Source organism: Anomaloglossus baeobatrachus, chromosome 4, assembly GCF_048569485.1.
Source record: "Anomaloglossus baeobatrachus isolate aAnoBae1 chromosome 4, aAnoBae1.hap1, whole genome shotgun sequence".
NCBI classification, from domain to species: domain Eukaryota; kingdom Metazoa; phylum Chordata; class Amphibia; order Anura; family Aromobatidae; genus Anomaloglossus; species Anomaloglossus baeobatrachus.
The window spans coordinates 414,112,646-414,137,285 of record NC_134356.1 but is presented as its reverse complement, the minus strand read 5'-3'; the positions used below and the strand labels follow the sequence as shown (position 1 = coordinate 414,137,285).

General features: G+C 45.1%; 1 protein-coding gene across 1 annotated transcript in view; it reads right to left on the bottom strand.

Moving 5' to 3' along the window:
- Positions 1 to 24,640, bottom strand: part of LOC142302455 (uncharacterized) — a 593,189-nt gene that overhangs the window by 396,131 nt on the left and 172,418 nt on the right. Inside the window, exons 36-38 of the mRNA XM_075343517.1 lie at positions 5,613 to 5,684; positions 5,071 to 5,130; positions 2,700 to 2,735 (exon numbers count right to left, since the gene is read on the bottom strand). Coding sequence (XP_075199632.1) covers positions 2,700 to 2,735; positions 5,071 to 5,130; positions 5,613 to 5,684 — 168 coding nt within the window. The remainder of the gene's footprint in view (positions 1 to 2,699; positions 2,736 to 5,070; positions 5,131 to 5,612; positions 5,685 to 24,640) is intronic.

The following is a 24,640-nucleotide window of genomic DNA, read 5'->3' as shown; positions in this document are numbered from 1 at the left end:
GTGTAAAGCGGGCTTTACACACAGCGACATCGCTATCGATGTCGCTGGTGAAAGCACCCGCCCCCGTCAGTTGTGCGTCACGGGCAAATCGCTGCCCATGGTGCACAACATCCCTTACACCCGTCATACATACTTACCTGCCTAGTGACGTCGCTGTGGCCGGCGAACCGCCTCCTTTCTAAGGGGGCGGTTCATTCGGCGTCAGAGCGGTGTCACTAAGCGGCCGCCCAATAGAAGCGAAGGGGCGGAGATAAGCGGGCTGAACATCCCGCCTACCTCCTTCCTTCCTCATTGCGGGTGGCCGCAGGTACGATGATGTTCCTCGTTCCTGCGGTGTCACACATAGCGATGTGTGCTGCCGCAGGAACGACGAACAATCTGCATCCTGCAACAGCAACGATGATCGGGATTAGAACGACCGGACAACGATCAACAATATGGTGAGTAATTTTGATCGTTAACGGTCGTTCGTGCGTTTCACACGCAACGACATCGCTAACGAGGCCGGATGTGCGTCACGAATTCCGTGACCCCAGCGACATCTCGTTAGCGATGTCATTGCGTGTAAAGCCACCTTTAGGCTTTTTATTCACAATTGGTTTCAGTGCTAAACTGGCATCTCTCTCAAGTGCAAAAAAAGCAAATGTGTTTTTTTGCACTTGAAAAAGACCCCAGTTCAGAATTGAAATGCATTGTGAATAAAAAAAACCCCTTTTACTTCCACTGTTGAAGATTCAATGTATTCAGCAGCTTTGCTCACTTTAACGTGATTTATTTGTTTGGATCCTATGACGTTGTGTTGGCTTATCTGTGCCTACCAAAATAGTGCTTCACATCCTACACAAATGTTTCTATATTATGAAAAACAACTATTATGTCCTTTCTTATAACACAGATTAGTCAGGACTAGTCTGGAAGAGCGTTACTTCCCCCAGACAAGTCCTGGCTCAGACATTCTAATCACACCAATCTATTGTACAGTATATATACTGCATTGACATGTTTGACTCCTTCCACTTGTCAAACTCTAGCCCTGGTGCCAAATCTTGCCCGCAGATTGATTTTATTTGGCCCACGATGTCAGGGACCCATTATTCTGCATGGAGGATTATCTGGGGCCCATTATTCTGTATGGATGACTATGTTGAGCCCATTTTTCTGAATGGAGGGCTATGTGGCACTCATTATTATGTATGCAGGACTATATGTGGCCCATTATTCTGTATTGAGGACTATATGGGTCCGTTATTCTGTATGGAGGACTATATGGAGTCCCTTTATTCTATTGGGAAGACTATGTGGGGCCCATTATTCAGTATCGAGGACGATTTGTGGCCCATTTTTCTGTATGGATGACTATGTGTGGCCCATTATTCAGTATAGAAGACTATATGTGGCCCATTTGTCTGTATGGAGGACTATCTGGGGTCCATTATTCTGTATGGAGGACTATGTGGGGCTCATTATTCTGTATGGAGGGCTATGTGTGGCCCATTATTCAGTATAGAAGACTATGTGTGGCTCATTTGTCTGTATGGAGGACTATCTGGGGTCCATTATTCTGTATGGAGGACTATGTGGGGCATATTATTCTGTATGGAGGGCTATGTGGGGCTCATTATTCTGTATGAAGGACAATGTGAGGTCCATTATTCTGTATGGAGGAGTAAGTGGAGCCCATTATTCTGTATGGAGGGCTATGTGGTGCCTATTATTCTGTATGAGGATTATATGTGGTCCATTATTCTGTATGGTGGGCTATGTGGGCCCATTATATAGTATGGAGGACAATGTGGGGCCCATTATTTTGTATGGAGGGCTATGTGGGGCCCATTATTCTGTATGGAGGGCTATGTGGTGCACAATATTCTGTATGGAGGACTATGTGGGGCCTGCAACTAGGTTGACTCACGATCTTGTTTACGTTTTTAACTTTGACCCTGTGTATATTTGAATTTGATATCCTTGCACTTAAAGTATGTCTGGTGTTGCATCTCAAGCATATTAATTTGATTATAGCTGAGATACAATACCACATACATCTCATGGTCAAGTGTTATGAAAGCAGTTAAGTTTTTAAACTGTCATACATTGGGAAACAAATAAATAATGCCTGCCTGCATCCTGCCTGTGAATTCAAAATGAGGCAGACTTGGATGACCTAGCAGGTCCCTTTAAATGAACCCATTTAGTGTTAATGTGAAACAATTCACATTATCTGGTCCATCATCCTGGACAGTGGTCTGTTACCATTGAACTGGATTCCTGAAAACTGCTTCTTACCTGGTAGCTCTTCTTTTGATTAACCAGCCTGGGAGCACGGTCACATGTGCATCATGCTGCAATGATGACGCTGCGTCAGGCTGATTAATCAAAAGAAGAGCAATGGATGCCATCATGTAAAGAGCATTTCTCACAGCTCTCATCCAGCAGTCTCAGACCACTGTCATGATCGATGAATCGAGTTGTGCAAATTTATTTGCATTAACTCTAATGCCCTTACAGACAGCTTAGGATAGTTGATCCCAATACAGAATCCATTTCAGCAACAAATATAAAACCATCTAAGATCAGTGGCAACAAAAGAAATATCTGCATATCTAAATATATTCTGAGGCTGGGTATTAGGTTTGGCTCTTGCTGTAAAGGTAATGAAGAATTCAGATAAACAGCAAACTACATCAAGTGTATAAACGTACCTTTCTTCCAGAAGGTCCTACAGGACCCATAGATCCCTGGCAAAAATAAACAGCACATAAATAACCATAACATAACACTTTACAAACAATTCAAATGAAATTAATTGTTATCGAATTTTTCCTGTATGAGTACCATGCAATATATCTAACAGATACTCATTTTAAGAGAAGGCACCTGTTAATGCAATATTTTGAGGTGAGCAGTCTCGTAGTCTTTGCCCATGTAGAAGCTTGCTCGGCTTAAACAATGTATGCTGTGGCAGTAAATAATTATTATTATTATTAATAATAATAATAATAATAATAATAATAATAAAAACCTTGACAACTTTTACTTATGATCTTTAAAAAGAAATCATACAAGGTGGACGGCCTTTTACTTAAATTACATAGCAAAAACTAAAAGTTCTTTACAAAACAGCATTCGGCAGTCAGCACCAGTCCTCACATTTTTTAATTAAATGAAATTTTCAACAATTTTTGTTTATTACTATTGTATGTTTAAAGGGAATCAGTCACCAGTTATTTGTTACCTAATCTGAGAGAAGAAGTCATGTGGAGACACAGGTCGTAATTCCAACAAGGTGTCACTTACTGGGCTGCTTAAGCTGGGTTCACACATAGCGACAGCGACAACGACGTCGCTGTTACGTCACCATTTTCTGTGACATAGCGACCTTGTAAGTCGCTGTTATGATCGCTGCTTAGCTGTCAAACACAGCAGAAGCAGCAGCGATCATAACGACACGCGTCGCTGTGCTACATGTGCATAGAGCAGGGAGCCGCGCTTAGAGCTGGCTCCCTGCTCTCCTTGCTACAGTATACATCGGGTTAATTACCCGATGTGTACTGCAGCTACATGTGCAGAGAACAGGGAGCCGCGCACACTGCTTAGCGCTGGCTCCCTGCACTCCTAGCTACAGTACACATCGGGTTAATTACCCGATGTGTACTTCAGCTACATGTGCACAGAGCAGGGAGCCGGCACTGACAGCGAGAGCGGACGCTGGTAATGAAGGTAAATATCGGGTAACCAGGGAAAGGTCTTCCCTTGGTTACCCGATGTTTACCCTGGTTACAGCTTACCGCAGCTGCCAGACGCTGGCTCCTGCTCCCTGCTCGCTTCATTTCGTCGCTCTCTCGCTGTCACACACAGCGATGTGTGTGTCACAGTGGGAGAGCGACGACCAAAAAATGAAGCTGGACATTCAGCAACGACTGGTGACCTCACAGCAGGGGCCAGGTCATTGCTGGATGTCACACACAGCGACGGGACGTCGCTGCAACGTCACAAAAAATGGTGACGTAGCAGCGTCGTCGTTGTCGTTGTGTGTGACACCACCTTTACTGTCATTTTGATATAATCTCTGTTTAATCAACAGGAGATATTCACTAAAGTAATAGTAAACCTGCTAGTAGTCCTCCATATTCATGAGCTCTGTATAACCCCATCACTTGTTGGCAGCTTTCTGCCTATGCAGATTGAAAGTTAGCAATAACTAGTGTTGTACAGAACTCAACATTCAGAGAACTAGCAGATATGCAGTGATTTAAAAAAAAACAAACATCAGCAATAGGGATGATTGAATACCTCAAATATTCAGCTTCGCAAATATTTTCCGAATAGGTCGCCGCTAGTCGACTGTTCGCGAATATTCGATGCGCAATATAAGTCTATGAGAATCCTGAATAAAAACTATTTGGAACTATTCGGGCTTCCCATAGACTTACATTGCACATCCAATATTCGCATAGCGGCGACCTATTCAGAAAATATTTGCGAAGCCGAATATTTGAGGTATTCAATCATCCCTAATCAGCAAGCTATCTAGTAAAGGTTACATCCCAGCAATCAGGGGCTCTACCACTACATCATGATGCTCTCAGATGGGGGAGAAAAACCTAGTGACAGATTCCCTTTAATCGCCTTTTTCTCTATAGCCTATGTATGACCCATATATCCATCACGAACTTTGAGTTACTTGTGTTCCATGACAGTTCAATATGTCATGTTGATCACATAGGTACTGCCTCTGTACCCGTACAATCAGCAGGGCTCCTGCTAATACTACAATGACCAGCAAGAACAACAGTCTCCATGGTTTAACCACTTAGATCCCAAAGCTAAAAGTGCAATTTAAATGGTTAGAAAGAGGTCAGCCCATTATTCTTGCGGGAGTACTGATGTATAGCCAAGGCAGCCAGCATCCTAATAATCACCTCTATAGCTGCCATCTTAGTGCTCCCATAAGGCTCAGCTCAAGAACTAGTCAGTTAACATACCTAGTGTATTAAATAACAAAATAAATTAATCTAACCTTTTTTTGTGGGCAGGTATATGACAACATGAAACATTCAATAGATTAATCACCTTTTCTCCTAATGTTCCCTTCAAACCAGGTATTCCAGGAAATCCAATGCCTGCTTCTCCCTAAAGAATAAAGCATAAAGCCAAAACTGATGCATGAACAGTGGAAAACTCATTTCATAACTTTTCTCATAGTTCTATGATCGAAATAAATTTTTTTCACAAAATAAAAGCATCCAAAAACAGAAATAAGATACTTCTGAAGTAAGATTAGAGCTGTGCTAAATACATGTGGAAAACGTTCTAACTCAGAGAAAGGTTTTTTTTATTTTCACAGTGTTTGGGTCTGTCCACATTCGTGCTTGGTCTGTTTAGTTCACATCAAGGATATCACAATCTGCTGCACTAAACTTATCAAAAAGTAACAGAACCTTGGCAATTCAAAGGTTTCTGGTAGAATTTCCCAATGTCATTTTTAAACAGATTTGGCTAATCTCCATTTTTAGGAAGCTCATGACACTGGTGTGTACAGTCTTAAATATTTACCGTATAAAGCTGAATTTGCTCCATTACCAACCTTCCTTTATTTCTTATGAATGCTTTACCTTTTCTCCTTTAACTCCTTGAAGTCCTGGGAGACCGTCAAGACCTATGGGACCTGGCAACCCAGCTCTGCCCTGTATTAGAGATATTATAGGGTTACTTATTTGTTTAAAGATATGTAGAGTGCAGTAAACAATGAGCCGAAAATTTGGAATGTGTGATTTTTCACTGCCTCAATTATCTTCTTATCCTTACTTTTCTATTTTTTTGTTTACTGCTTATTTCCAAGGGGAGTGAAGTTTGCTTCCAGTACAGCCAAACATACACAGCGCTAACAAGCTCTTTCCTATTGAGCTTCTAAACACGGCCTTTAGACCAATTGCAGAAGTGCACTATTAGCACTTACTCCCACCAGTTTCAGTCCCACTGTGCTTTTGAAGCTGTAGAGGCAAAGCTGCCTCATATAGCATCACTGACAGCGGACAGTTGGAGCCAACAGCATAATGATATTGCTGGCGCAAATTGTCACTTAAGAAGAAATGCCCGACCCCATAGACTAGGAAGTCAAGAAGCTGGTGAGTGTTCCACTCCTAAAACAAAAAGACACAAACAACTCTTTAATGCAAAAGACAACTTTCTTGTTTAGTAAACAACATTTAAATTACTGAAACCGACATAGATTTAGGTCCCAAAATATTTGAACAGTGACACAAGGTTTGTCATTTTAGCTGTTTACCAAAACATATTCAAGATCCATTTATATAATCAGTATGGACTTAAAGTGCAGACTCTCAGCTTTAATTTGAGCATATTCATAGTCTAATAGGAGTAAGGGTTTAGGAATTACAGCTCTTTAATATGTACAGTAGCTGCCTATTTTTCAAGGGACAAAAAGTAATTGGACAATTATCTCAAAGGCTCTTTAATGGGCTATTCCCTAATTAATCCATCATTAATTAAGCAAATAAAAGGTCTGGAGCTGATTCCAAATGTGGCAATTGTATTTGGAAGCTGTTGCTGTGAATTTACAACATGCAGTCAAGGGAGCTCTCAATGTAAGAGAAACAGACCATCATTAGGTTGAAAACAATAAGCAATCCATTAGAGAGATAGCAGTAATGTTAGACGTGGCCAAATCATAAATTTGGCACATTTTGCTAAACCCCCCCCCAAAAAAACGAGTATACTAGTGAGCTTGGGAACTCAAAAGGCCTGGATATCCATGGAAGACAACATTGATGGATGATTGCAGAATCCTTTGCATGGTGATTAAAAACTCCTTCACCAGGGGCGTAATTATTGTGGTTGTAAGGGGCCCGCAGGGTTGAAGGGCTCGTTCTGCAGAGAAGTGTTGCGCTGTTCCTGCACTGTCAATGGGAATTGCCAGGCTGCGCTGGGCTCTGCCCCCTCCATCCTCTGTGTGTGTGACTTTGTGCTGGCTGGAGGTGAAGCACTGGCAGTCTGCAGTGTGCCTTGTTCCAGCACTGCTATATGTTCACTCTGGATTCCAGCTTTCTTCAGTAAGTTTATTTAGTAATGTCCGGTGGCTCAAATGATGATTTGTTGACAAGGACTGTTCTGTTTGCTGTGTCTCTCAGTAATCACACTCAGTGGAGAGCTTCAGGCTATTTATTAGGTGGTATTGTCAGCCATAACATCTCTCTCTGCTGCCTGCACTCTGTCTGCCGTACCAGCGAGTTTCCACTTGCTTGTAAACACATACAAGAAGAGAGACCCCTAGAGGCCCCTAGGGGACATACAGCATATACATATTGCTACATCCTTTCTCTTTAAACAAGAATAACAATCAAACTTAATAAACACAAGTTAATATTACCAAGTAAAATAGAATTACAATATATACAGTTAGATATAATCCTTGAGGTGCGCAGGCTTTCTGATCATTCTGCCGGCCCTAGTAACATAAGAAGAGTCAATATCCACCTGTGGTAGTTGTTCTGATTCTGGTAATGTGCCTTCTGATATTGCCTGTCTCTGGTTAACAGTGTCACCCTGATGGTCAGCAGTCACTGTTGGTACTTGGCTTGGACTTGCTGCCTCGTTATCTTGGGTATCAGGATATTGTTCAAAAGGCCATGAATCATCTTGTTCTTGTGTTTTCCTCAAATATCTCCTATTTCTCCTTAGGCTTCTTCCGTCTTCTGTTACAATTTCGTAGGACCGAGGTCCTAGTTTCTGGACAACCTTTGCCTTTTGCCAGTGTTTGTCGTATTTGCTGCTTGGCTGCAGCCGTATGTTGTCATTCCTCTGGAGATCTGGCAGATCCTTTGCAGATTTATTGTAATAGAAAGCTTGCCTATCTTGATTTTTCATTAGTTGAGCTTTGATGTTTCCCACCAACTTTGGCTTTAACAGATGACTAGCGGTTGGTATGAGTGTCTTTGTACGTCTACTCATGAGCCTCTGTGCCGGACTGCTGTCTATGCATTGGGTGGGTGTGTTTCTATGGTCCAGTATAGACAGATATACATCAGTACCTGCCTGTTTTGCCTTTTTAAGGAGTCTTTTTGCCTTTTTTACTGCGGACTCTGCTTTGCCATTACTCTGTGGATATCTTGGAGAAGACGTCTGGTGTTCAAATTCCCATCTCTTGCTGAAAGTTTTAAACTCTTCTGAAGTAAACTGAGCAGCATTGTCAGAGAACACGATATCTGGAATGCCATACCTGGCAAAATGGGCCTTGGGTTTTTTAATCACTGTTCTCGCCCTTGTGTCCTGTAACAAATCAATCTCCCAAAAGTTAGATAAATAGTCCACTGTAATCAGGTATTCTTTGTCATTCCATGTGAACACATCTGTTCCAACTTTTGACCAAGGCCTCTGTGGAATTTCATGAGGTTGCAATGTCTCCTTCTGTTGCTTATCACTGCAGGCCGCACATATTTCACATTGTGCTATATAGTTTTTAATGTGGTCATTCATTCCTGGCCAATAAATAGATTCTCTTGCTCGCCGTAGACATCCTTCCCTGCCTAAGTGCGAAGAGTGCAGTGTTTCCAGTATGTCTCTCCTGAGTGCTTCTAGTATAACAGCTCTGTCTCCTTTAAAGATGATTCCTTGCTGCACTGACAGTTCATCTCTTATGTGGAAGAATGGAGAAACTTCCCTAGGTGCATGCTGCTTGTATTTTGGCCAGCCCTGCAAGATGACAGTCTTTAAGATCTGGAGTATTTTATCCTTCTCTGTACAAGTCTGTATTTGCTTAAACTTGTCTTTTGACACCGCCAGATAGTCACACATATTGATGGTTTCAATTTTATTCTCCTCATCATTTGTGACAGGTAGGTATGCTCTGCTTAGAGTATCTGCAATCAGTAAGTCTCTTCCTGGACAGTAACAGATATCAAAATAGTACTTCTGAAGTCGTAACAGCATGCACTATAGTCTCTTTGGGGCATTTAGTAGTGGTTTCTTTGTAATGCTCTCCAATGGCTTGTGATCAGATTGCACTGTTACTCGTCGACCATAGGTGTACTGGTGAAACTTCTCCATCCCAAATACCACAGTCAGTAACTCCTTCTCAATCTGAGCATATCCCTGCTCTGTTGTTGTTAGGGCTCTGCTTGCAAACGTGATTGGTTGTTTGTTCTGCATTAGTGTAGCTCCAAGGCCTTTTTCTGAAGCATCACATTGTACCACCACTTCTCGATCTGGGTCGAAATACTTCAGGGTTGCTGCATCTGCAATAGCCTTCTTTACTGACCGGAAAGCAGTTGCCTGGTTTTCTGTCCATTCCCAGAGCACATCTTTGTGGGTTAGCTGTCTCAGTGGCTCACACATATCTGACAGATGCTTGCAAAACTTGGAGAGATAATTTACCATGCCCAGAAATCGTTGTACTCCACACACATCAGTTGGGGTTGGCAAATCTTGAATTGCTCTCACCTTTTCTGGATCCACTTTTACACCATTTGAGGTCAGAAGTAGAGTTGAGCGCGGTTCGTGGTTCGTGGTTCTCCAGTTCGCGGCTCGAGTGATTTTGGGGCATGTTCTAGATCGAACTAGAACTCGAGCTTTTTGCAAAAGCTCGATAGTTCTAGAAACGTTCGAGAACGGTTCTAGCAGCCAAAAAACAGCTAAATCCTAGCTTGGTTTCTGCTGTAATAGTGTAAGTCACTCTGTGAATCAAACTATTATCACATTTCAGTGTATAGTGTGCGTGAACAGCGCCTTCAGATCACTGCTGTTTCTATAATGGCGATCGCCATTTTTTTTTTTTTTTTTTCTTGTCTTCCTTCCCTAAGCGCGCGCGTCTTGTGGGGCGGGCCAGCATGTCAGCCAATCACAGACACACACACACCTAAGTGGACTTTGAGCCAGAGAAGCAACGGCATGTGTGATAGGATCAACATGTCACATGTCCCTGCATTATAAAACCGGACATTTTCTTCACGAACGCCATTATCTGCCTTCTGCGTCTTTGGTGTCAGACATCAGTGTCGCAGCTCCGCCTCCTGAGTCCTATAGCCGATACAGCTGTATGCGCTGCATACACAGCGTTAGACAGCTTAGGGAGAGCACATTCTAGCAGTCCTTTTAAGGGCTCAAAGCGGCAGGGTCAGAGAGCCATAAGTGACAGGTCCTGCAAACAGCAACAGCGTCTGTGTAGCCCAGGTCAGGGATTTCCTCCCTGCATTTCACCATTAGGAGGGAATAGAAAGGCAGGCTTCCATTCCTCTACCCAGAGCACCACAATCCTGCCACTGTACCCTCTTGTCCTCTGCACACTCCAACTCATTCTAAGTAAGCCATTATACTAGCAAACATTCAGTGTACCTAGTGGCATCCTATACGTGGCTATTGGACTTTGCTATAGTCCCACTAGTGCAAAGACATTTGCAGAGCACGTCTGCCTGCATTGCACACTACAACTTTTTTAAACTAAGCAATTTTACTAGCAAACATTCAGTGTACCTAGTGGCATCCTATACGTGGCTATTGGACTTTGCTATAGTCCCACTAGTGCCAAGACATTTGCAGAGCGCATCTGCCTGCGTTGCACACTCCAACTAATTATAACTAAGCCATTATACTTGCACACACTAAGTGTTTTTTAGTGGCATCCTATACGTGGCTATTGGACTTTGCTATAGTCCTACTAGTGCCAAGACATTTGCAGAGCGCATCTGCCTGCGTTGCACACTCCAACTAATTATAACTAAGCCATTATACTAGCACACACTCAGTGTACCTAGTGGCATCCTATACGTGGCTATTGGACTTTGCTATAGTCCCACTAGTGCCAAGACATTTGCAGCACGTCTGCCTGCGTTGCACACTCCAACTAATTATAACTAAGCCATTATACTAGCACACACTCAGTGTACCTAGTGGCATCCTATACGTGGCTATTGGACTTTGCTATAGTCCCACTAGTGCCAAGACATTTGCAGCACGTCTGCCTGCGTTGCACACTCCAACTAATTATAACTAAGCCATTATACTAGCACACACTCAGTGTACCTAGTGGCATCCTATACGTGGCTATTGGACTTTGCTATAGTCCCACTAGTGCCAAGACATTTGCAGCACGTCTGCCTGCGTTGCACACTCCAACTAATTATAACTAAGCCATTATACTAGCACACACTCAGTGTACCTAGTGGCATCCTATACGTGGCTATTGGACTTTGCTATAGTCCCACTAGTGCCAAGACATTTGCAGCACGTCTGCCTGCGTTGCACACTCCAACTAATTATAACTAAGCCATTATACTAGCACACACTCAGTGTACCTAGTGGCATCCTATACGTGGCTATTGGACTTTGCTATAGTCCCACTAGTGCCAAGACATTTGCAGCACGTCTGCCTGCGTTGCACACTCCAACTAATTATAACTAAGCCATTATACTAGCACACACTCAGTGTACCTAGTGGCATCCTATACGTGGCTATTGGACTTTGCTATAGTCCCACTAGTGCCAAGACATTTGCAGCACGTCTGCCTGCGTTGCACACTCCAACTAATTATAACTAAGCCATTATACTAGCACACACTCAGTGTACCTAGTGGCATCCTATACGTGGCTATTGGACTTTGCTATAGTCCCACTAGTGCCAAGACATTTGCAGCACGTCTGCCTGCGTTGCACACTCCAACTAATTATAACTAAGCCATTATACTAGCACACACTCAGTGTACCTAGTGGCATCCTATACGTGGCTATTGGACTTTGCTATAGTCCCACTAGTGCCAAGACATTTGCAGCACGTCTGCCTGCGTTGCACACTCCAACTAATTATAACTAAGCCATTATACTAGCACACACTCAGTGTACCTAGTGGCATCCTATACGTGGCTATTGGACTTTGCTATAGTCCCACTAGTGCCAAGACATTTGCAGCACGTCTGCCTGCGTTGCACACTCCAACTAATTATAACTAAGCCATTATACTAGCACACACTCAGTGTACCTAGTGGCATCCTATACGTGGCTATTGGACTTTGCTATAGTCCCACTAGTGCCAAGACATTTGCAGCACGTCTGCCTGCGTTGCACACTCCAACTAATTATAACTAAGCCATTATACTAGCACACACTCAGTGTACCTAGTGGCATCCTATACGTGGCTATTGGACTTTGCTATAGTCCCACTAGTGCCAAGACATTTGCAGCACGTCTGCCTGCGTTGCACACTCCAACTAATTATAACTAAGCCATTATACTAGCACACACTCAGTGTACCTAGTGGCATCCTATACGTGGCTATTGGACTTTGCTATAGTCCCACTAGTGCCAAGACATTTGCAGCACGTCTGCCTGCGTTGCACACTCCAACTAATTATAACTAAGCCATTATACTAGCACACACTCAGTGTACCTAGTGGCATCCTATACGTGGCTATTGGACTTTGCTATAGTCCCACTAGTGCCAAGACATTTGCAGCACGTCTGCCTGCGTTGCACACTCCAACTAATTATAACTAAGCCATTATACTAGCACACACTCAGTGTACCTAGTGGCATCCTATACGTGGCTATTGGACTTTGCTATAGTCCCACTAGTGCCAAGACATTTGCAGCACATCTGCCTGCGTTGCACACTCCAACTAATTATAACTAAGCCATTATACTAGCACACACTCAGTGTACCTAGTGGCATCCTATACGTGGCTATTGGACTTTGCTATAGTCCCACTAGTGCCAAGACATTTGCAGCACGTCTGCCTGCGTTGCACACTCCAACTAATTATAACTAAGCCATTATACTAGCACACACTCAGTGTACCTAGTGGCATCCTATACGTGGCTATTGGACTTTGCTATAGTCCCACTAGTGCCAAGACATTTGCAGCACGTCTGCCTGCGTTGCACACTCCAACTAATTATAACTAAGCCATTATACTAGCACACACTCAGTGTACCTAGTGGCATCCTATACGTGGCTATTGGACTTTGCTATAGTCCTACTAGTGCCAAGACATTTGCAGAGCGCATCTGCCTGCGTTGCACACTCCAACTAATTATAACTAAGCCATTATACTAGCACACACTCAGTGAACCTAGTGGCATCCTATACGTGGATATTGGACTTTGCTATAGTCCCACTAGTGCCAAGACATTTGCAGCACGTCTGCCTGCGTTGCACACTCCAACTAATTATAACTAAGCCATTATACTAGCACACACTCAGTGTACCTAGTGGCATCCTATACGTGGCTATTGGACTTTGCTATAGTCCCACTAGTGCCAAGACATTTGCAGCACGTCTGCCTGCGTTGCACACTCCAACTAATTATAACTAAGCCATTATACTAGCACACACTCAGTGTACCTAGTGGCATCCTATACGTGGCTATTGGACTTTGCTATAGTCCCACTAGTGCCAAGACATTTGCAGCACGTCTGCCTGCGTTGCACACTCCAACTAATTATAACTAAGCCATTATACTAGCACACACTCAGTGTACCTAGTGGCATCCTATACGTGGCTATTGGACTTTGCTATAGTCCCACTAGTGCCAAGACATTTGCAGCACGTCTGCCTGCGTTGCACACTCCAACTAATTATAACTAAGCCATTATACTAGCACACACTCAGTGTACCTAGTGGCATCCTATACGTGGCTATTGGACTTTGCTATAGTCCCACTAGTGGCAAGACATTTGCAGCACGTCTGCCTGCGTTGCACACTCCAACTAATTATAACTAAGCCATTATACTAGCACACACTCAGTGTACCTAGTGGCATCCTATACGTGGCTATTGGACTTTGCTATAGTCCTACTAGTGCCAAGACATTTGCAGAGCGCATCTGCCTGCGTTGCACACTCCAACTAATTATAACTAAGCCATTATACTAGCACACACTCAGTGAACCTAGTGGCATCCTATACGTGGATATTGGACTTTGCTATAGTCCCACTAGTGCCAAGACATTTGCAGCACGTCTGCCTGCGTTGCACACTCCAACTAATTATAACTAAGCCATTATACTAGCACACACTCAGTGTACCTAGTGGCATCCTATACGTGGCTATTGGACTTTGCTATAGTCCTACTAGTGCCAAGACATTTGCAGAGCGCATCTGCCTGCGTTGCACACTCCAACTAATTATAACTAAGCCATTATACTAGCACACACTCAGTGAACCTAGTGGCATCCTATACGTGGATATTGGACTTTGCTATAGTCCCACTAGTGCCAAGACATTTGCAGCACGTCTGCCTGCGTTGCACACTCCAACTAATTATAACTAAGCCATTATACTAGCACACACTCAGTGTACCTAGTGGCATCCTATACGTGGCTATTGGACTTTGCTATAGTCCCACTAGTGCCAAGACATTTGCAGCACGTCTGCCTGCGTTGCACACTCCAACTAATTATAACTAAGCCATTATACTAGCACACACTCAGTGTACCTAGTGGCATCCTATACGTGGCTATTGGACTTTGCTATAGTCCCACTAGTGCCAAGACATTTGCAGCACGTCTGCCTGCGTTGCACACTCCAACTATTTATAACTAAGCCATTATACTAGCACACACTCAGTGTACCTAGTGGCATCCTATACGTGGCTATTGGACTTTGCTATAGTCCCACTAGTGCCAAGACATTTGCAGCACGTCTGCCTGCGTTGCACACTCCAACTAATTATAACTAAGCCATTATACTAGCACACACTCAGTGTACCTAGTGGCATCCTATACATGGCTATTGGACTTTGCTATAGTCCCACTAGTGCCAAGACATTTGCAGCACGTCTGCCTGCGTTGCACACTCCAACTAATTATAACTAAGCCATTATACTAGCACACACTCAGTGTACCTAGTGGCATCCTATACGTGGCTATTGGACTTTGCTATAGTCCTACTAGTGCCAAGACATTTGCAGAGCGCATCTGCCTGCGTTGCACACTCCAACTAATTATAACTAAGCCATTATACTAGCACACACTCAGTGAACCTAGTGGCATCCTATACGTGGATATTGGACTTTGCTATAGTCCCACTAGTGCCAAGACATTTGCAGCACGTCTGCCTGCATTGCACACTCCAACTAATTATAACTAAGCCATTATACTAGCACACACTCAGTGTACCTAGTGGCATCCTATACGTGGCTATTGGACTTTGCTATAGTCCTACTAGTGCCAAGACATTTGCAGAGCGCATCTGCCTGCGTTGCACACTCCAACTAATTATAACTAAGCCATTATACTAGCACACACTCAGTGAACCTAGTGGCATCCTATACGTGGATATTGGACTTTGCTATAGTCCCACTAGTGCCAAGACATTTGCAGCACGTCTGCCTGCGTTGCACACTCCAACTAATTATAACTAAGCCATTATACTAGCACACACTCAGTGTACCTAGTGGCATCCTATACGTGGCTATTGGACTTTGCTATAGTCCCACTAGTGCCAAGACATTTGCAGCACGTCTGCCTGCGTTGCACACTCCAACTAATTATAACTAAGCCATTATACTAGCACACACTCAGTGTACCTAGTGGCATCCTATACGTGGCTATTGGACTTTGCTATAGTCCCACTAGTGCCAAGACATTTGCAGCACGTCTGCCTGCGTTGCACACTCCAACTAATTATAACTAAGCCATTATACTAGCACACACTCAGTGTACCTAGTGGCATCCTATACGTGGCTATTGGACTTTGCTATAGTCCCACTAGTGCCAAGACATTTGCAGCATGTCTGCCTGCGTTGCACACTCCAACTAATTATAACTAAGCCATTATACTAGCACACACTCAGTGTACCTAGTGGCATCCTATACGTGGCTATTGGACTTTGCTATAGTCCTACTAGTGCCAAGACATTTGCAGAGCGCATCTGCCTGCGTTGCACACTCCAACTAATTATAACTAAGCCATTATACTAGCACACACTCAGTGAACCTAGTGGCATCCTATACGTGGATATTGGACTTTGCTATAGTCCCACTAGTGCCAAGACATTTGCAGCACGTCTGCCTGCGTTGCACACTCCAACTAATTATAACTAAGCCATTATACTAGCACACACTCAGTGTACCTAGTGGCATCCTATACGTGGCTATTGGACTTTGCTATAGTCCCACTAGTGCCAAGACATTTGCAGCACGTCTGCCTGCGTTGCACACTCCAACTAATTATAACTAAGCCATTATACTAGCACACACTCAGTGTACCTAGTGGCATCCTATACGTGGCTATTGGACTTTGCTATAGTCCTACTAGTGCCAAGACATTTGCAGAGCGCATCTGCCTGCGTTGCACACTCCAACTAATTATAACTAAGCCATTATACTAGCACACACTCAGTGAACCTAGTGGCATCCTATACGTGGATATTGGACTTTGCTATAGTCCCACTAGTGCCAAGACATTTGCAGCACGTCTGCCTGCGTTGCACACTCCAACTAATTATAACTAAGCCATTATACTAGCACACACTCAGTGTACCTAGTGGCATCCTATACGTGGCTATTGGACTTTGCTATAGTCCCACTAGTGCCAAGACATTTGCAGCACGTCTGCCTGCGTTGAACACTCCAACTAATTATAACTAAGCCATTATACTAGCACACACTCAGTGTACCTAGTGGCATCCTATACGTGGCTATTGGACTTTGCTATAGTCCCACTAGTGCCAAGACATTTGCAGCACGTCTGCCTGCGTTGCACACTCCAACGAATTATAACTAAGTTACATTGTCAGGGATATTTATTCTTTATTATTCTGCTGTTAATAAAGCTAGACTACCACTGCAATCTTCACCCTCTCTCAATTTTTACTACCACATTTTCAGTCCACAATCTTGTCGCAATCAACATGAGTGGCAAAATGACAGATGCTGGTGGAAAGGGGAAGAGGCGTGGTGGAAAAGGCAAAAAAGGTTTTGTCAGTGGGGAAGGTGCCAAAGCTCCATTATCATCTGCTGAAGATAGACCATCTACTAGCAAAAGTAAGATGTCTACTACTTATTGTGGACAATCCGATGTGCTCCCTTTTTTACGGACACGAACAAGAGGAACAAAGGTAGATGATGGGCAAAAAAGGAAAATGCTTGAATGGATCTCAAGTGGTCCAACAAGTGCCCTCTCAGCCACTTCAAGTACCGCATCCAAAAAACACCATTCCTCTGAGTTGTCATCCCAATCACACTTGATTTCTCCCAGCTCTGAAGTCTCCATCAGCCCTGCACAGTATGGTGGAACTGAGATGGCTGAGTCTGCAGAGCTGTTCAGTCACACTATAGCCTGGGAATCAGAGGTCTGCTCCCAAGCTACAGTGAGTACAGAACAGGAAATGGTCTGCAGTGATGCCCAGAACCTTTGTGACTCAGATTCAGGCCGTGAGGACCAAGTTTCTGAGCATAATGTTGACCCTTTGTCACAAACTGTAACACCTGTGGTTATAGACAATGAGGAACATACTGATGAAGATGAGACGCAGATACCCGATTGGGATGACAACTTAAATATTCGGTCAGGGCAAGAAGAGGCTCGGTCTGAGGGGGAGGGGAGTGCGAACACAACAATTGATGATGACGTTCTAGATCCCACCTACTGTCAACCCCCAGTCAGGCACTCGAGGAGGTCAACAGAGGCGGTGGAGGAGGATGCAACCGACGACGAAGTTACCTTGCGCCTTCCTGGACAGAGTCGGAGCACTGGTAGCACGTCTACAACTGCATCCTCAGCCACCACTCTGCCTATGAGCATTATTCGGGGTGGATCAACAGGTCGCATGGCCTCTAAGCCTTGCCTAGCCTGGGCCTTTTTTCACATCGAAAAAGATCGCCCAACTCATGTGATATGTAACATTTGTCATGATTCTGTTAGTAGAGGTCAAAACCTCAGCAGTTTGACAACTTCTTCCATGAATCGTCACATGAATAAATATCATAAGTCCCGGTGGGAAGCTCACCGTGCTGCAATGCCGGCTAGCGGAGCGAACCATCCACCGCCCGCCCCTTCCAGTGCATCCGCGCGCTCTTCATCTTCTAGGACTGTGGGGACAGCTGTCACACCTGTTTTTCCACGCAAAACTTCCACCACTGTAACCGCAACAGGCAGTTTGCTTGTAAGGTCGTCAGTTGGTTTGGAAGGGGAAACAAGTGAGTGTGTACAGCTCTCTCAGACATCGATAGCACCAACGTTGGATGAAGGCAACATCATGTCTCCGCCTGCACTTTCCTCACAAACCTGCATTTTTCCAGGGACACCCTACTCAACACCGTCTACACACAGCAGCCAGATCTCTGTCCCTCAGATGTGGTCAAATAAAAGGCCACTTCCTCCGACCCATGACAAAGCTAAGAGGTTGACTCTATCCCTCTGTAAGCTGTTGGCTACCGAAATGCTGCCTTTCCGCCTAGTGGACACACAGGATTTTAGAGACCTTATGTCTGTCGCTGTGCCCCAGTACCAGATGCCTAGTCGCCACTACTTCTCTAAGAAAGGTGTGCCCGCGCTACACCAGCATGTCGCACACAACATCACCGCTTCCTTGAGAAACTCTGTGTGTGAACGGGTGCATTTCACCACCGATACTTGGACCAGTAAGCATGGACAGGGACGTTACATGTCGCTGACTGGGCACTGGGTAACTATGGTGATAGATGGTGAAGGGTCTGCTGCACAAGTCTTGCCGTCCCCACGACTTGTGTGTCAATCCTCTGTCTGTCCAAGTTCCGCCACAGCTTCTGCATCCTCCACCTCATCTGGGTCCTCCACCTCCGCCCCAAGCCTGCCTGGTCAGGCCACCAGCGTTCTCACTGCGCAGAAGGAATCACGCACGCCTCATTACTATGCTGGCAGCCGAGCGCAACGGCATCAGGCGGTCTTTAGCTTGACATGTCTTGGTAATAAGAGTCACACAGCTGAGGAGTTGTGGTCAGCTCTGCGGTCCGAGTTTAATAAATGGTTGTCTCCACTCAACCTGCAGCCTGGTAAGGCCGTGTGCGACAATGCTGCAAACCTGGGTGCGGCCCTTCGCCTGGGCAAGGTGACACACGTACCTTGTATGGCTCACGTGTTGAACCTTGTCGTGCAGCAATTTTTAACACACTATCCCGGCCTAGATGGCCTTCTGAACAGGGCACGAAAACTGTCTGCTCACTTCCGGCGTTCAAGCGCCGCAGCTGAGCGACTTGCATCGCTACAGAAGTCTTTCGGCCTGCCGGTTCATCGCCTGAAATGCGATGTGGCGACACGCTGGAATTCAACTCTCCACATGTTACAGCGACTGTGGCAGCACCGCAGAGCCCTGGTGCAATACGTCATGACGTATAGCCTGGGCCAACGAGATGCAGAGGTGGGGCAGATCACCCTGATGGAGTGGTCTCAGATCAAGGACCTATGCACCCTTCTGCACAGTTTCGACATGGCGACGAATATGTTTAGCTCTGACAATGCCATTATCAGCATGACGATTCCAGTCATTTACATGCTGGAGCACACGCTAAACACTATTCGGAGTCAGGGGGTGGGACAACATGAAGGGGAGGAACTACAGGAGGATTCATATGTGCAAGGGACAACAACATCACCAAGGTCCAGACGTTCATCATCACCAACGCAGCAGGCATGGGACCATGGGGAACAGGGATCGACAAGGGCGCATAGTAGCAGGCGAAATGTTGAGCAAGGTGCAGGAGAACATGAAGAAATGGAGGACGAACTGTCCATGGACATGGAAGACTCAGCGGATGAGGGAGACCTTGGTCAAATTTCAGTTGAAAGAGGTTGGGGGGAGATGTCAGAGGAAGAAAGAACGGGTAGCACCTCTATGCCACAAACACAGCGTGGACTTGGTCCGCATGGCTGCGCAAGACACATGAGTGCCTTTTTGTTGCACTACCTCCAACATGACAGTCGTATTGTCAAAATTAGAAGTGATGATGACTACTGGATTGCCACACTATTAGATCCCCGGTACAAGTCCAAATTTTGTGACATAATTCCAGCCATAGAAAGGGACGCACGTATGCAGGAGTATCAGCAGAAGCTGTTACTCGATCTTAGCTCGGCTTTTCCACCAAACAACCGTGCAGGTGCAGGGAGGGAATCTCCCAGTTGTAACTTGACAAACATGGGACGGTCTCGTCATCTTCACCAGTCTACCCGTACCAGTAGGACCGTATCTGGTGCCGGTAACAGCAATTTTATGGAATCTTTTCATAATTTTTTTAGACCCTCTTTTGCAAGGCCACCAGAGACAACAAGTCTGACACATACTCAACGGCTGGAGAGGATGATACAGGAGTATCTCCAAATGAACATCGATGCCATGACTGTGCAACTGGAGCCTTGCTCCTTTTGGGCTTCAAACATAGAAAAATGGCCAGAGCTCTCCAGTTACGCCTTGGAGATTTTGTCGTGTCCAGCTGCCAGCGTTGTCTCTGAACGTGTCTTCAGTGCTGCTGGGTGTGTGCTGACAGATAAGCGCACGCGTCTGTCCAGTGACAATGTGGACAGACTGACGTTCATCAAAATGAACAAGTCATGGATCCAGAAGGAATTTACTACCCCTGTGTCATCCTGGGGAGAGTAAATGCTTGTGGATTTGGAATGTGCTTGATGCAAATCAAAACATCCTGTTTGCAACTAGGGCCCAAGTGCTGCCACTGATGGGGTGGGTGTCTGTGTGGCCCAATTTTTGGAAAAAAGGGAGACTCCGCTTGGAGTAACCCTTGCTTACATTGTTTTTAAAAGAAGCCAAGATGAACAAGTCATGGGTCAGCAAAGACTTTGCTACCTACCCCGGTGTCATCCTGGGGACGGTTAATTATGGGGTATTTTTGAATGTGATTGATGCAAATCAAAACATCCTGTTTGCAACTAGGGCCCAAGTGCTGCCACTGATGGGGTGGGTGTCTGTGTGGCCCAATTTTTGGAAAAAAAGGGAGACTCCGCTTGGAGTAACCCTTGCTTGATGTGTTTTTAAAAGAAGCCAAGATGAACAGAGCTGGGATCAGCAAAGACTTTGCTACCTACCCCGGTGTCATCCTGGGGACGGTTAATTATGGGGTATTTTTGAATGTGATTGATGCAAATCAAAACATCCTGTTTGCAACTAGGGCCCAAGTGCTGCCACTGATGGGGTGGGTGTCTGTGTGGCCCAATTTTTGGAAAAAAAGGGAGACTCCGCTTGGAGTAACCCTTGCTTGATGTGTTTTTAAAAGAAGCCAAGATGAACAGAGCTGGGATCAGGAAAGACTTTGCTACCTACCCCGGTGTCATCCTGGGGACGGATAAGAATGGCGTATTTTTGAATGTGCTTGATGCAAATCAAAACATCCTGTTTGCAACTAGGGCCCAAGTGCTGCCACTGATGGGGTGGGTGTCTGTGTGGCCCAATTTTTGGAAAAAAAGGGAGACTCCGCTTGGAGTAACCCTTGCTTGATGTGTTTTTAAAAGAAGCCAAGATGAACAGAGCTGGGATCAGCAAAGACTTTGCTACCTACCCCGGTGTCATCCTGGGGACGGATAAGAATGGCGTATTTTTGAATGTGCTTGATGCAAATCAAAACATCCTGTTTGCAACTAGGGCCCAAGTGCTGCCACTGATGGGGTGGGTGTCTGTGTGGCCCAATTTTTGGAAAAAAAGGGAGACTCCGCTTGGAGTAACCCTTGCTTGATGTGTTTTTAAAAGAAGCCAAGATGAACAGAGCTGGGATCAGGAAAGACTTTGCTACCTACCCCGGTGTCATCCTGGGGACGGATAAGAATGGCGTATTTTTGAATGTGCTTGATGCAAATCAAAACATCCTGTTTGCAACTAGGGCCCAAGTGCTGCCACTGATGGGGTGGGTGTCTGTGTGGCCCAATTTTTGGAAAAAAAGGGAGACTCCGCTTGGAGTAACCCTTGCTTGATGTGTTTTTAAAAGAAGCCAAGATGAACAGAGCTGGGATCAGCAAAGACTTTGCTACCTACCCCGGTGTCATCCTGGGGACGGATAAGAATGGCGTATTTTTGAATGTGCTTGATGCAAATCAAAACATCCTGTTTGCAACTAGGGCCCAAGTGCTGCCACTGATGGGGTGGGTGTCTGTGTGGCCCAATTTTTGGAAAAAAAGGGAGACTCCGCTTGGAGTAACCCTTGCTTGATGTGTTTTTAAAAGAAGCCAAGATGAACAGAGCTGGGATCAGGAAAGACTTTGCTACCTACCCCGGTGTCATCCTGGGGACGGATAAGAATGGCGTATTTTTGAATGTGCTTGATGCAAATCAAAACATCCTGTTTGCAACTAGGGCCCAAGTGCTGCCACTGATGGGGTGGGTGTCTGTGTGGCCCAATTTTTGGAAAAAAAGGGAGACTCCGCTTGGAGTAACCCTTGCTTGATGTGTTTTTAAAAGAAGCCAAGATGAACAGAGCTGGGATCAGCAAAGACTTTGCTACCTACCCCGGTGTCATCCTGGGGACGGATAAGAATGGCGTATTTTTGAATGTGCTTGATGCAAATCAAAACATCCTGTTTGCAACTAGGGCCCAAGTGCTGCCACTGATGGGGTGGGTGTCTGTGTGGCCCAATTTTTGGAAAAAAAGGGAGACTCCGCTTGGAGTAACCCTTGCTTGATGTGTTTTTAAAAGAAGCCAAGATGAACAGAGCTGGGATCAGCAAAGACTTTGCTACCTACCCCGGTGTCATCCTGGGGACGGATAAGAATGGCGTATTTTTGAATGTGCTTGATGCAAATCAAAACATCCTGTTTGCAACTAGGGCCCAAGTGCTGCCACTGATGGGGTGGGTGTCTGTGTGGCCCAATTTTTGGAAAAAAGGGAGACTCTGCTTGGAGTAACCCTTGCTTACATTGTTTTTAAAAGAAGCCAAGATGAACAAGTCATGGGTCAGCAAAGACTTTGCTACCTACCCCGGTGTCATCCTGGGGACGGTTAATTATGGGGTATTTTTGAATGTGATTGATGCAAATCAAAACATCCTGTTTGCAACTAGGGCCCAAGTGCTGCCATTGATGGGGTGGGTGTCTGTGTGGCCCAATTTTTGGAAAAAAAGGGAGACTCCGCTTGGAGTAACCCTTGCTTGATGTGTTTTTAAAAGAAGCCAAGATGAACAGAGCTGGGATCAGCAAAGACTTTGCTACCTACCCCGGTGTCATCCTGGGGACGGTTAATTATGGGGTATTTTTGAATGTGATTGATGCAAATCAAAACATCCTGTTTGCAACTAGGGCCCAAGTGCTGCCACTGATGGGGTGGGTGTCTGTGTGGCCCAATTTTTGGAAAAAAAGGGAGACTCCGCTTGGAGTAACCCTTGCTTGATGTGTTTTTAAAAGAAGCCAAGATGAACAGAGCTGGGATCAGGAAAGACTTTGCTACCTACCCCGGTGTCATCCTGGGGACGGATAAGAATGGCGTATTTTTGAATGTGCTTGATGCAAATCAAAACATCCTGTTTGCAACTAGGGCCCAAGTGCTGCCACTGATGGGGTGGGTGTCTGTGTGGCCCAATTTTTGGAAAAAAAGGGAGACTCCGCTTGGAGTAACCCTTGCTTGATGTGTTTTTAAAAGAAGCCAAGATGAACAGAGCTGGGATCAGCAAAGACTTTGCTACCTACCCCGGTGTCATCCTGGGGACGGATAAGAATGGCGTATTTTTGAATGTGCTTGATGCAAATCAAAACATCCTGTTTGCAACTAGGGCCCAAGTGCTGCCACTGATGGGGTGGGTGTCTGTGTGGCCCAATTTTTGGAAAAAAAGGGAGACTCCGCTTGGAGTAACCCTTGCTTGATGTGTTTTTAAAAGAAGCCAAGATGAACAGAGCTGGGATCAGGAAAGACTTTGCTACCTACCCCGGTGTCATCCTGGGGACGGATAAGAATGGCGTATTTTTGAATGTGCTTGATGCAAATCAAAACATCCTGTTTGCAACTAGGGCCCAAGTGCTGCCACTGATGGGGTGGGTGTCTGTGTGGCCCAATTTTTGGAAAAAAAGGGAGACTCCGCTTGGAGTAACCCTTGCTTGATGTGTTTTTAAAAGAAGCCAAGATGAACAGAGCTGGGATCAGCAAAGACTTTGCTACCTACCCCGGTGTCATCCTGGGGACGGATAAGAATGGCGTATTTTTGAATGTGCTTGATGCAAATCAAAACATCCTGTTTGCAACTAGGGCCCAAGTGCTGCCACTGATGGGGTGGGTGTCTGTGTGGCCCAATTTTTGGAAAAAAAGGGAGACTCCGCTTGGAGTAACCCTTGCTTGATGTGTTTTTAAAAGAAGCCAAGATGAACAGAGCTGGGATCAGGAAAGACTTTGCTACCTACCCCGGTGTCATCCTGGGGACGGATAAGAATGGCGTATTTTTGAATGTGCTTGATGCAAATCAAAACATCCTGTTTGCAACTAGGGCCCAAGTGCTGCCACTGATGGGGTGGGTGTCTGTGTGGCCCAATTTTTGGAAAAAAAGGGAGACTCCGCTTGGAGTAACCCTTGCTTGATGTGTTTTTAAAAGAAGCCAAGATGAACAGAGCTGGGATCAGCAAAGACTTTGCTACCTACCCCGGTGTCATCCTGGGGACGGATAAGAATGGCGTATTTTTGAATGTGCTTGATGCAAATCAAAACATCCTGTTTGCAACTAGGGCCCA